Here is a 13,710-nt window from a genome sequence, read left to right as displayed (position 1 = left end):
TTTAATCTAAAGTGCTATACCTTTTTATTCTTCACGTGAATCCAGGCTTCTTTTTTTTTTCTTTTTACTGCTATGATTACTATCTCAAAAAAAGAAATTATCATCAAGCCTCCAACCATTAAAGAGCAAAATAAAAAATTTGCCTGAGGATATAATAGAGACATTCCTAAGTTACTGTACAAGAACATTTGGTGTATTTATTTGTAGTTCACATCATACAGAAAAATAATTTGAAAAAAAAAGTTGTTTGTTTCCATTGTTACTATAGTCAACTGTCAGTCCAGTCCTGCAGGTCTCTTAACTTTAAGCAACCTTACAGTGACATCAGAATTTACAGGAGGTTAACAGATCAAAACACTAAAGCAACAACACAACAAATGGAGCAATAATAAGGGTTTTCCCCTCTCTCCTAGCCTAAAAGCTGTCTAAAATCAAAGTTTGACACGGTGCCTGTCTGGAATGAGTTGCACTGTTATTCTCAAGACCTGTGTATGGAAAATTTTCCTTTCTTGGACCTCCACTTTCCTATCTCAAAGGACAAAGTAGGCAGGCTTTAATAACATTATCTCAATCCACTTGAAAAGCCCTCTTAATTCTTACTAAAACAACCTAATCTGTTTGAGGCAAGATTTTGGTTTTATTTAGAATAGTAAAACCTATCTAATTAAGTGTCATATTAGGAAGCTAACTAACATACACAAGCCAACTTTTAAGAATTAGCACGTGCATGCTAATTCGTACTGACCGAAGCCGAGACCCCAGCACTGTAGTAGGCCCAACAGGCAATGCCTAACACCATCCTCCCATGCGTCCTCGTTCCCAAGTGTCCTACATGTAATTCAATTCACTGGTAGTGGGCTTACCTGGGGTGGGGTGGGGATCCACTATTTGTCCTCATTAAGAACCAAGTGGAAGGTGACAACCAGTGTTTAACGTTAAGACCAGCTTCAAATTTCACTGTAATCAAGAAGATGGTTTTCCTTTTCCCTTAGAACCTATCTAGGTAGTCAAAGCATTTGCTGTAGTGCAAAACAAAAGAAAACCCACAATTTTAGTACTAGACTTTATCTAGTAGGACTTAAGAGTTGCACCCTCCTTGACTGCCACACTGCTCAGCCATATGCAGCTTTCCAGTTTCACCTTCAGCTCTCCTTAGAGATATCTTCCTTGACTGAAACACAAATTGCTGAAAAGACACATCTCACCTTCAGTATTGTCAAGCTCATCAATACAGTGAAAAGACCAGATTTACTGTCTACTGAAAACAGCAGGTTTTTGCATTTCCAAAGGTAAAAGATTCCCCCCAAAAATGGACTATTTGATTATTCCATGCTTGTTTTCAATCAGCAAGACGAACCCAGGAGAGTTTAGGTATAAGCACCTAATCTAATTCAAGAATTACATTCAGTGAATGGAAACACATCATGGTTATCAACTCCTCCAAGAACAATTAAAAAAAAAATAAATCTGTTTATCAGCAGCCAAGTACAATCTCACACATATGCCCTAGCACTCAGTCACAACATACTGATGCACTTTAAATATGGACAAACTGCTCATGTAACGTAAGCCGCCTTCTTCCTGGCAAATTCCACTCAGAAGGATAAATATATACTGCTTGTCTTTGTATACCAAAGTATCCAACCAGCTGGTGTAGACAGGAAAGAAAACCAGCTTACATTTTTTTCACCAGAGAGGTAAGGGAAAAAAAAAAAACAGACAACAAGGCCCATATATCAGCTATTTTTGTTTTGCAAACTAGTCAGGACTTGCACTTTTTAATTTCCCATGATGACTGATAACCAATGCACACAAACAGACAGTGTGAGATGTTTGAGTACTACAGACCAACGTAAAATAGCCCAAACACCAGATCGCAGATGAAAATTAAGGGGCAAAAAGATGTGAGATTTGCTCAATGCTCTGTTTTTCAACTTTTAGTGAGTTCTTAATTTATTAGTTATAACTTGTTTTTGTTGGAGAGGGTTCGAAAAGGCTGTGAGATTTTTCAAAGCATCAGCTTAAAAATACTTATGATGATTTCTTAAATGCCAGCTTAAGAAATGTATAAATAAAATTCAACATTAAGACCTTAAACTTGGAGGGACATGCTCAGAACAGGAAATGATAGTTTGTTAATAAAGAAAGGTAAATCATTCTCTAGGCTTCCGGTGGGAAACTTGGCAGCAAAAGGATTTTGACCTCAGTGGAAGGTAACTGCCACAAATGACAAATCAAGCAACTTTGTTCTTACAAGTGAGGCAAATGTTTGACATAAGGCTGGACTGCATTCAGATCTATCATTCCCTGTGGCATATTCTTCTACTTTTAACAAATAATGCTGCAAGCTTTTTTGCATGGACTGTATTAATTTTCTCTTTTTTTCCCCCCCTCTCTCTCTCTTTCTGAGTAAAGCCATGCAAGCCTAACATTATTTTGTGAATGATTACTTATTTCCTATTTGAAGCACAAAAGCTCATCATTTATAGAATAGGTCAAGCTTTCAGTGCCTATTAGTCCTAGTCTGGAATGAATTAATGCATTTTCCTATGTTCATTTTCCTTTTCTGTTGTAGGAACGGCATATGGGATATTTGTGCAAAGGAAGGAAGCAAAAAATCCAGCATTATTTTCAGGTGAAGCAGTAAGCAACAACAACAAATTACACTTAAAAATTCTATTTTCTTTTCATATTAGACTCACAGTGACTACATCACTGTGAAGTCTGCAATTAAAAGTACCGGTTTTCCCAACTCGGAACAATAAATGGGGGGAAAAAATGACAAGTAGCCCAGTTTAATTTCAAACGTTAATATATTTTCTATTTTATAGTGAACATATGCATCGTTCACCCCTTATTTGCAGCAACTATGACGTCCTCATAAAAAGGGGTGACATTTGTAAGATGCCTCTTAAAATAAATATTTCTTTTTATAAAATAATAAAACTTCAAATAAATATTCTTTACACTAAACAATATGTTGAAAAAATTAGAAAATAAAGGCTGACTTTTACTGTAACTGTACAATATACATGAAGTCCAAAGGGAAATCAGAGTCTTGTAATAGAAGGTTTCCGTAAGACAAAATACAATCTAAAAACATACTGATTGATTCACATTCTTCCGAATGTACAACATATTAGTATAATATTTTGTGACTGTGCCATGTCTTATGACACCACTTATTTTTCACAGTTGAAAATATTATTGTATATACAAAAATATAGCACATTATCTCTGGCAGAAAACAATGAAAAAAAAAGAAGTCATTTGCTAATTTACAAATTTTTGCAAGTACTATTCACAAACAATAGAGTTGCCTAGGAGTGTCTGTGTTGCTTTAGCTTATGCAATATGGGTCACAATGTACTGCATCCCATTCTTTTTTTCCTGTATTCCCACTAGCTGGATTCTAACAAGCGTATCAGTTAAGATGGCACACACAGAGAGAAGCATCTCTCTGCACACAGTATATCCCCAACCCTTCTACTACAGTGCCAAGACCATAGCTGCTTAGTTGGTTGCATATGTACGTTAAAATAATCCTCGTTACTTTAGTATTTCTGACTAGTGATGCTATGTTGGCTTTTCAAAGTTCCTGGGGGGGATGCTGGGAACTTTGCAGCAGACGGTGTTGGAGTGTTTACAGCGGCACCCAGGCCGATTTACCCGGTCGTAACAGCCCTGGCACAACTTAAGGCAACCCTTGGCTGGTAGGTAACACCACAAGCAAGGCAGGAAGAGGGACACCACGCCCATGGCGGACCACCTAGTGCAGCAATGCGACTGACTGCATGAGCAGGGGTTGTCGGCACAGTTGTCCTCGTCATCGTTAGAGCAGTGATAGAACAGGCCCTTCACGCAGCAAACGCAAGTCCCGTAATCGACCACGTTCTGGGCTGAGCAAAGACATTGCTTGTCACAGATCCAACACGACGGCAGGGTCCTCGGATAAGTGCACTCCTTACACTTACACTTCCCACAGTCCTCGCACCTGTAGCTGTGCGCTCCCAAGTCTTCTTTGCTCAGCGGCTTCAGCTCACTCGACTTGAGCTCCGACTTGGGCTGCATTCGGATTATCCCATCGACAACTGGCCCCGAAGACGATCCTAGAAGTCTCTGTTCGGATGAATTACTGCTCGTACTTGTCCTTGTACTGCTCCGCGAACCTGTGCTGACCGTGCTGATGGATCGGGACAGAGGCGCCCGGGGAGAGGCGTGCGTTTGTGTGTGCTGAATCCGGCTAAAATGACGATGCTCGGGCAAGCCATGGGGCCTTTCATTTTTGGGTTGGGTCGCTAGCCGAGGAGCAGACTTGACCCCTGGCCGTGGAGCCACCGTGGGTCCTTCCGTGTACTCATTTGTATTTCGGATGGCTCTAATCTGGTCCAGCGACAAGACATGAACCTGCTGCGTCAGGACATCCCGCAGGTCGGGCTCCCCGTGCGGTCTCCCACTGTCACGCCGAGCCTGTAGTAAGGCCTGCGACCCGCTGCCGTGCTGAGCTCTCGTCTCCATCAGTGCCCGGAAGCGTGCTCACTCCGGCAGGCTTAGAACACATCTGAAATCCTAGAGCAACAAAGAGAGAATTCACTATTGCAACACATCTCATGCTCTCTCCAGCAGCCTTTCAAGCCCACAGGATCCCACAGCTCTGCGCACAATCAAGTAATGCATCAGCCATTAAAAAAAAAAAAAAGGAGCACCGTTCAACTGAATGCACTTCTCTTGGCCTGTCCTGCCTGCTCCTGTGGAGAGCTTAAAGGGATTCTTCTGTTCTAGGTCCACGCATCCTAACTTGTGGCTCTAGAAAGTCTAGGCATTGCGCCCGCTAACTAAGGCTTCCCAGGCCATCTTCTGGTTAGACCATGGCCTTTAAAGGGATTGCATTTCAGCCACTTGAAGTGGCTCTTCTTTTCACATCAGGCTACTGAAAAACCTATATTAAAAAAAAAAAAAAAAGCCTGCAAGTATTTAGCAAGTGTAATGTGACCTGCTGATGACAGACATATAATTCTCCAATTTTGTTTAAAACTGGATAATATTTTGGTAGGCTAGTCTCTTTACACATTAAACTTTACATGATGTAAATAGGAAACTTTAGTTTAATACCAATGGTCCCAAGAAAAACACTAAATAGCAATAAAATGTTTGAGGTTAGACATTAAATGAGTTAGTGCTACCAAAAACTTCAACAGCACAAGTAAAAATATCTCTCTCCAGTATTTTAGTGTGTGTCATACTTGTGTACACCACTGTGATTGTTATTTTAAGGCTCAATACTACAAAAGCAATGCTACCACAGTTTTATTTTTTAAAAACGTGTAAAAAATTCCATAGACTATGTTTCAAATTGTAAATATTACCAAGAGTGGCTTGTGGGACAGAGGCATGCATAACATAATCAAACAATGCCAGCATCCAAGAAGCCTACTTGACTGCGAATATTACTTTAAAGGATCATTAACTACAAAGTAGAAACGCAGGCTTAACAATTTAAATGGAAACCCAGTAAAAGACCCAGAAGATGAGAACTTGTAAATAACTAACTTCCACAGTCTGATATGCAAAAGTTTCAAGTGCTGCCCTCTAAACTAGTTAATATTTGTTTTGCCTTTATCATATCTTAAAGCGGTTCCAAAATCCAATTACCTATACAAAAATCTAGAACAATATTTTACAATTAAAACCCAAGCAGGAACCAAGCTGCTTACAGGGACCACACAATGTCTTCAATTATACCTAGAAAGAGCACCACAGTGTTACTCTGTACACATCAGTTACCAACAATAATACTATACTGCAGTATAATCAAATATAGCCAAACAGTTTAACAATGAATATCTCAAGACACTGTCTTTATCCTAACAGCAATGGAAAACATTTAACCTTTTAACTCCTGGCTCCCTCCCCTAAAGTGCTTTCTCTTTTTTAAAAAAAAAAAAAAATCTAATTTTTAAAAGTGACTACCTATTTTAAATATTGCCAAATTCCCGGTTTGGACACAGAGTGTATCTCACGGTATCCATACCTCCCCCACACACCCCCACCAAAAAAAAAAGTCTTGAAAATCTATCTTGAAGTATTACTTATGTTTTCTTCAAATTAAAAAAAACAAAACCTTTGCCATATAAAAAGTTTCAACCAGCAGCCTACGTAGAACATTCCCTCATCTGGAGCTATCTGGAGATAAAAAGAAAAAAAAAAAATAGAAAACAAAATACTTTCCCCATCCTTGCGAGGAGCTAGCAGCCCTATCTGCCCTCCACGTCCAGATTGCAGCCCGCAAACCCTGCCTCTCCAGCAATGACAGCCCGGTGCCACGGCAGAGCCGACCCTGACCTGCAGCCGCTTCAGGCGACCCCGCTCCCGGTGGCGGAGCCCCCCCCTCCCGCCACTACCTCTCTGACGCCCAGGTGGGAGCCGGGGGAGCGGCCTCCCCGCTTTGCCCCCTTTCCCCCCGTCCCAGGCTCCGTTCCGGCGCGGCCAGGGGCTCGCAGCAGGTGGGGGGGCGATCGCCCCTCGGCCCGCTGGAGCCGCCGGCAGCCCCCCGAGTGCCGACAGCCTGGAGATAACCGGGAGACATCCTCCGGGCTGGGAGGTGGGAGGGGGCTGCCGCAGCCGCCTTATCAGGAAAGTCAAACCCACGTTTCCTTTTAACTCCCCCCACTCCCCCCCTCCCGGAGATGCTAAAGAAGCCCTCCCCTCCCCGGTAATGCCAGGCGCCCTGCAGACGGTTTGAGACAACACCCCTGGGACCGTCGGGCAAAAGGCGGATTACCCCCCCTCGCCTTGCCCTGAGCACCCATTCAGCTTCACAAAGCCAGCCGCTCTGGAAAAAGCTCCTCTTCTCTTTACGCATATTCTGCAAATCGCCCCAACTTCAGTCCGCCCCCCCACCTCCGCCCCAGCCCGAAGGGACCCAGAAGGTATTTTTCAGGGGGACATGAGTCCCAGCCGGGCCATCCTCCTTTTTTCGCCCCTTGATGGATCCGCTAACAGGACAGGATGCAAACCTCCAGCACGTTTATTGGCGAACACACACTGGCCTGAAAAAATTCCCCCCTCCCCTGACCTGGCACTTCTTCCCCCCACCTCCATCCACCAAGAGCAGCAGCATTCGCCTTTTTGTGCGTGCGTGCGTGCTGTGGGATAACGCGATTCCCCACTTCTAAAAGCCAAAGTCCACCCTCACAGAGCTCAAGTGCCACGGTCGCTAACTTTTCCTAGCTGGGATTGGCAACAGGGCGAGCAAAAGGGGCCGGGTCTTGCGTTCAGCACGTTTAGGGGAAGTTTAAAACGCAAGGGGCTTCTTGCGTGCTGTGGAAAAACCCTGCGTCTCGTCTGGCTGGGAGAAGGCGAGCCTAAGTGGTGGGGGAGAAGTCCTCTGCCCGTGAATTTCTGTTTTGTGTCCGGAGCCTGTGCGAGGCACTCCCACCCCCATCCCCACCGCACACACACACACCAACCACCTCCTCTTCTTTCAAAGTGCTTTGAAACCCCCATTAAGGGCCGAGTGTGTGATCAGACTATGGATTAGGGCAAAAGGGACTTTACCATCGGGGTGGGGCAAACTGACACACAAATCGCTTGCTGAAAACACCAGCACCTTTTTTTTTTTTTTGACGGGGACAGGGGTTGTTACAAAGTAAATCCACCAAAAGGGAGAAAAAAAAAAGCCAAAGCAAAAATCAAGGCTTTCCTTCCTCTCCGCAGACAGAAGAACCTGGGGAAGAACTTTCCTCGTCTTATGGATCCAATTAATTTAATCACACGAGAGGTGTATATGTGTGTCTATACACACACGTATTTATAGCAGACGTGCACTCACTTCCGAATCGCACGGGTCTCCCCACGCCACCACAGACGGGCGTAAATCACGTCCCGAAAGGCGGGTTGCCCGCTCTCCTCCAAGACGGGGGGCACAAACAGCCCCTGCGCTCGCCAGCCCCGCAGAGCCCTCCCTTCACCTCTCTCCCGCTTCCCACCCACCCCCCCTGCGGGGCTTGTCGGAAACCCACGCGTGCCCGGCGAGGCAGGAGCGCGCAGGACCGCCCGTCCCCGGTTCCCCGCAGCAGGGAGAGAGAACACGCCGAACTCTCGTTCCCATCTACCCCCCCGGGTCGTCGTCCCCCCACCTTCCCTTCCCAGGCAGGCATGCCTCCGCGCCCGCGCAGCCCCCCGCGCCCCCAGGGCACCCCAGCGGGGCGCAAAAGCCGCGCAACCCGCAAACCCCAGCGGAACTTGCCCACTCCCCCCCCCCCGTCCCGCTCCCCGGAGAGAAACCGCTCCGAAATCCCACCTCCGGCTCCTCTCTGGGAAAGGAAGGAGAGGGGAAGGGGGGAGAGGGAGAACCTGTACGAATGGAAAAGGGATCGGCCTCAAACATTTCCACGAGTTTTCTTGGAGCAACCGGGGAGGGTTAGGGGGGGTTTACTGAAAAGCTTGTTTTGCAAAGAAGGAAAAGGCTCTCACCGTGATCGCGGCGCTGCACCGAACCCCTCTCTCTCTTGTATTTTCTTCTTCCTGCGGTTTGCAAATAAATCCAGCCCTAAAGCAAAAAAAAAATTCTTTTCCAAACTCTGCTTTAGTCCAACTTTCAAATTAGAGTAAGAGCGATCACCATGTAAAAAAAGTCCAGAGCAAAGTTAGGTCGCTCTCCCCAGATCGATTATAAATACGTGCGTGCGCGTATATACTATAATAACAATAATAAAAACACCGCTCCGGATCAGGGTGGGTTTTCTTTGCTCCTAAAAAGAAGTCACTGTCTCACACACTTTCCTTTTTTTTTTTTCCTCAATGAACAGGAGGCCGAATCGCCAATACCAAGTCACTTTTTTTTTTGTTGTTGTTGTTGCAAACGATCAAGAGGAAGGGGAAAGCCAAAGAAAACAAAATAAAGGTGGATCTAAAATAAAATCCCAAAGCTTTCTTCCACTGAGCTCCTCAAAAAAAAAAAGGCAAAAAGAAAAAAAAAAGGCAGCTTGTGCAATGTAGCCGTTCTGCTGAGAAGCTGCTCGCTGCTCTCCCCTCTCTCCCTCCAGCTTTCTCGCTCCCTCTGCGAGCGTGTGTGTGTGTTGCAGGCAGCTCTGTGGTTTGCGATCGGGGAGGGTGGTGGTGCTGGTGGTGGAGGGGGGGGTGTTTTGGGAGCGCAGCGGATTTGTGGTGGTGGTTGTTGTTGTGTGTTTGGAGGAGGTGGAGGAGGAGGAGGAGGAAGGTTTGAGATCTGAGCTGTAGGGGCTCGGCGTTTTTCTCCTCGCTCGCTCGCTCCCCCCCTCCTCTCTCTCTCTCTCTTTTTCTTTCCGGAGGAGGTAGGGTGATCTCTCTGCAAAAGCAGCAGTAAATGGCGTCATGTGGATCTGAGGAGGAACAGAGCAGTTGTTGTCCCAGAGGATATATCGCATCCGGTCCCAGCTCATTGGCTCTGCGGGGCTTACATTCACTGGCGCTCCCAGCGCCCTGCCAGCACTCCGGGCTGCGGCAGCCGCGCAACGGGGCAGCGCCCCGGCCCCGGCCCCGGCCCCGGCCCCGGCCCCGGCCCCGGCCCCGGCCCCGGCCCCGAGCTGCGCGGGGGCGGTGGGGAGCCCCGCTCCCAAGGCCTGCCCGCAGCCGGTTTTTGGGAGGAGAGGCTGCTCCGTGCGCGGTCACACGGTGCTCGGGCTTGGCTTTTGTGCTGGTGTGTGTCGATGTAAAGGCGGGCGGCGATAGGTTTTGCGGGAGAGCTCGCTTTTCCCGGGGAGGAAGGCAGGCTCGCCCCGCCGCTGCGGGCTTTCGGGAGACCCGCTTCCAGGTGCTTTCCCCCCCTTACCCTCCCCGTGTTTTTTTAAACCCAGTGGAATAAAAGTTTACACTTTCTGCGCCCCCCACCCCCCAGAAGTCAGTTCCCGGCCGCGCAGCGAAAAGGAAGGGCGATTACTCGGGGCATTGTCCCGCGGATTAACGCGATTAGGGGGCGCAGGGGGAGCCCCCATGGCCGGGGGGTGGTGGCGCGACGGGCCGCTGACAGCGCGCCGCGGTGCTTTCCGCGCCTCGGGCAGCTGCAGGGTTTGCGGTGTCACGGGTAGCAGTGGAGTCTCCCCCTCTGTGCGGAGGAGTGGGGTTCTTTTGGGGGGAACGGGGAGGGGGAGAGAAAAGAAAAGAGAACAAAAAGAAAAGAGAAGAGAAGAAAAAAGATAAAAAGAAAAAATAAAAGAGAAAAGAAAAAGAAAAAAAGACAAAAAGACAATATAAAAGAAAAAATCAAGAAAAGAGAAAAGAATAAAGAAAAAAGACAAAAGAAAAAATAACAAAGGAAAAAGAAAAAAAAGATAAAACAGGAAAAAGTAAAGAGAAAAAGAAAGAAAGAAAAAGAGAAAAAAGAAAAGACAATACTTTGTTTTAATTAATTCCCATTCGTGTGTGGGACACGGTCTGCGAGCAGCTCACAAACGTGACTGTTTGTCTTCTGGGCGTTTCCGGACACGGTCACAGCTCAGTCCCTTCTGTTCGAGCTGAAATCGGCGACGGGGCCGCCGTCGCTGGGCCCGGGCATCTTGCGCTTACATGGATCCCGAAGCCCGCAAAAGCAGCGTATCCACGTAGGTATGCACCGAGCACGAATACACCCGTGTCACGTGTGGCACTGCTTAAAATACACACGGCGTGTAAGGCAGCAATGCATTGCATTATTTACATGAACAACCCTCTGTGCAAAAACCCCACCAGCCCTTTTTTTTTACTCCTTGAGGCAGGTTTGCAGGCACTTCCTCTTCTACACCTGCTGGTCACGGCTTTTTGCGGGGGGTGGTCGTTCTCGATAAACGCACTGAAATAAAAAGGGCAGTGTCTTGCACGGACGGCCTTCAGGTTTTCCTAATTTTGTACGCAAACATCCATTCTTCCGAAACAATATTGTGAACCTGCAATTTATTTTCCACAGTTCCTTGACAGTAAGGTTAGCCTGACTTACACAGCTCTAACTTATTTTTTCCTTCCATGCAGGCTTCAACAGCCCCTACCCCGCATAAAATCGCTGGCACACAGGGCCCCAGCGCCCCCCTGCCCCCGCACCCTCCTTGCCCCCCCTGAACCTGCAGACGGAGCAAAACCACCCCCTTCGTCGGGGCGGGGGCAGCCCCGCGGGGCCAGGTTTCGTAAGGGGCTCCCGGGTGCGGGTCGGGGGCGGGGGTGTGTGTGTGTGTAGGGGGGTGGGGGCGGGCAGCGCCCTCTGCAGGCAGGGGGAGGGCAGGAGGAAGCCCACGGGCCTTCTCCTGGGCCTCCCCACGGGCTGAGGACCGACCTGGGCACCCTCGGAGGTCCATCCCATACCTGGAAAAGGGAAGACACGATGTTGATTTCATATGACTGTGGAAAGAGAAAAATCACTTCCTCCTGCACAGCACAGTCAAAAATAGGTGAAACACTCTTTGCACAAGCCTAAACACATGGGAAAGGTCTGTTAGATTATTTTCTCAGTGTTTATACCGAGATTATAAATAGTATTTAAACTGGAAAGTTCATGATGCCATTTTTAAATTTGTCAGTCAGTAGCGCAATCGGCAATTTATATGCCGACTCTCAAGTACAGGTGTATACGCTTAATATAGTAGAGTAGTCCCAAAGAGAGATATGAAAGCAGCAAAGCTATTTTTATTCACAGAGCCATTCATGTGTGCAAAATGGTGAAGCATCAATGCCTTATAGGAAAAAAACACAACCCCAAACAACAAAAATCCCCCAAGCATACAGCATCCTAATACTGCTGAGTCTGAAAGAGAAGCACCAAGACTGCAAAGATTTGTGCACAAACTTAACTTGCATGCAGGTTATAAATAACTAGTGCAAAACCATGCAAAATGAAGTGTGCTTTTTCTCTTTTTTTTTTCGTTTTAGGGTTGGAACCTCAAAGATTAATTCTCAGGCCTTTAATTTGATAGTTCCTTGAAACCAGCTTTCTCAAGATTACATATATCACTCGCATTTCACATTTCTTGTCATGGACAGTGGCTTAATGCATGTGACGATGTTTCCCCTAGTGGTTAGCTCTAACCACTGCATGGGATTTTTTTTTTTGCTTTCCATCCAAGCAGACCTTGTTTTCTTGAAGTTGAAGGTCTTTAGTTCATTCTCATCAGGGGAATATAGCTGTTGTGTATATATATGTATATGCACATATACAAATATATATTTATATATGTATAGCTATGTGTGCGCTCGTGATATATTACAATAGTAGCAATTCCAGTGACTTCAGGGGAAGAGTTGGGCAGAGTGAGGTCTGTGACGTGACAGCCAGCCGTCTGAAATAGTTGAATTTTTTCTGCATCAGCCTGAAATTGTCCCACAAGATTTGGTTTGATTTTTCAGACCCAGAGCCTGAAAACAAGTAGTATTTCCCTCTTTTTGTAAAAGAAATTGAAGTTCATTCATAAGGAACCGCTTCTCTTAAAAGAATGAAAGTGCAGTCGATTTGCTGACGTTCAGAACGTTTTGTGCATTATCTCATGAGTTAATGCAATGATATGAGAATATTGATTCTGCACATCCTGAAAGGACTAAGTTTGGCTGCACACTGCTTCTAATGCCCAGTATTTCCTCTGAAACTTAGGCCTTTAATTGGTTGTCTTTTGTGTATGTAACTCTGAAAAAGGTAATGTACATAAAAGAATTATAGGATTTTTTTTCAAGTACTTTGTGATTAGCTATGAAGCTTTTTGCCTGCTGGTGCTTCATTGAGATTCACAGGGCAGACAAGGACACTTAGATATATCAGAGAGAGAAACTGGGAAGTCAAACTTACTGTACTGTGAACAGCTGGACATTTTTTATGAAGAGAAGTAGGTCCCTGACTCAATACCATTAGTTTTGCTTTTGTGATTTTCACTGTAGGTTACCTGAAGGAAATTCCAGCATTCCTTAAGAGTGGAAAATGAGAAAGGGACAATACATTCGGTGTGCTGCTGGGAACCTGCTCTGGTGGGACTAGGAGTAGCGCTCTGAAGTGTGAAAAATAGACTTAATACCTGCCGCTCTGGTTGGGAATACACAGTGTGCAGCTACTGGGATTTGGTCTCCAGCTTTTAGTGATGCCCAGATCTGCTGGGATTAAACTACTGTTATTCAGATCTAGCTAATGATTGCCACCTTCCCTAAAGGTGATACAGGCCAGACCCTGTGTAACTTTATCCTGTCTGATGATTGTCCCAGTATATGGAGGGGCAGTTGCCAGGAGAATATTTTCTTGTTGAATACCAAATATACTTATGTAAACTTAAAAAATAAACAAATCCCTTTCCTGATCCTTCTGAAATTATACTGAAGAATACATACATTTAATACTTACAATATAATGTGGAACTTTTGCATATAAGTTGTTCTAATAAAGCTAGTATGCTCTTTGATGTGCCGTTCAACGTTATTTGGTTATATTTGTGTCCTTGATAAAATCAGCATTGGTTTTTTTGGAATTCAGCTTTATAAACCTTTCCAGCTTATACAATGCATTTTATAATTAGTTCTCTCTTCTCAAATAGCTTGAGACCAAATGTTCAGAAGTGGGACAGTTTGGCATAGATGGGACTAACTGCAGTTTATTTGCTAAAGTGGCATTATAGCAGGCTTTTTATGGTATATTTGTTTGTTCTAGGATTTTCTTCCTAACATTTCTGTCTGCTTTGGTAGAAGTAATGATGAGAATGACAGCACAGACAAGCCATGTCTGTCAGGGTT

At 45.6% G+C, this 13,710-nt stretch overlaps 1 protein-coding gene across 3 annotated transcripts; it reads right to left on the bottom strand.

Moving 5' to 3' along the window:
- Positions 1 to 2,794: 2,794 nt before the first annotated feature.
- SPRY2 (sprouty RTK signaling antagonist 2) lies at positions 2,795 to 9,296 on the bottom strand. Of its 3 annotated transcripts, none has more exons than XM_086741484.1 (2): positions 8,476 to 9,296; positions 2,795 to 4,569 (listed from the first exon to the last, which is right to left on the bottom strand). In XM_086741484.1, the coding sequence occupies exon 2, from the start codon at positions 4,516 to 4,518 to the stop codon at positions 3,577 to 3,579; it is 942 nt and encodes a 313-aa protein (XP_086597610.1). In that variant the 5' UTR covers positions 4,519 to 4,569; positions 8,476 to 9,296; the 3' UTR covers positions 2,795 to 3,576. The 3 variants fall into 3 exon arrangements, with proteins under 3 accessions (XP_086597610.1, XP_086597623.1, XP_086597616.1); XM_086741497.1 differs by lacking the exon at positions 8,476 to 9,296 and adding an exon at positions 6,402 to 6,423; XM_086741490.1 differs by lacking the exon at positions 8,476 to 9,296 and adding an exon at positions 5,653 to 5,994.
- Between the last annotated feature and the right edge of the window lie 4,414 nt (positions 9,297 to 13,710).

Source organism: Chlamydotis macqueenii, chromosome 1 (assembly GCF_036417535.1).
Source record: "Chlamydotis macqueenii isolate bChlMac1 chromosome 1, bChlMac1.mat, whole genome shotgun sequence".
Lineage (NCBI taxonomy): Eukaryota > Metazoa > Chordata > Aves > Otidiformes > Otididae > Chlamydotis > Chlamydotis macqueenii.
This window is presented reverse-complemented; position numbering and strand designations above follow the sequence as displayed.

Excerpts from the sequence above, each read along its gene's own strand:
- SPRY2 (XM_086741484.1), bottom strand. The coding sequence starts at position 4,518 with ATGGAGACGAGAGCTCAGCACGGCAGCGGGTCGCAGGCCTTACTACAG.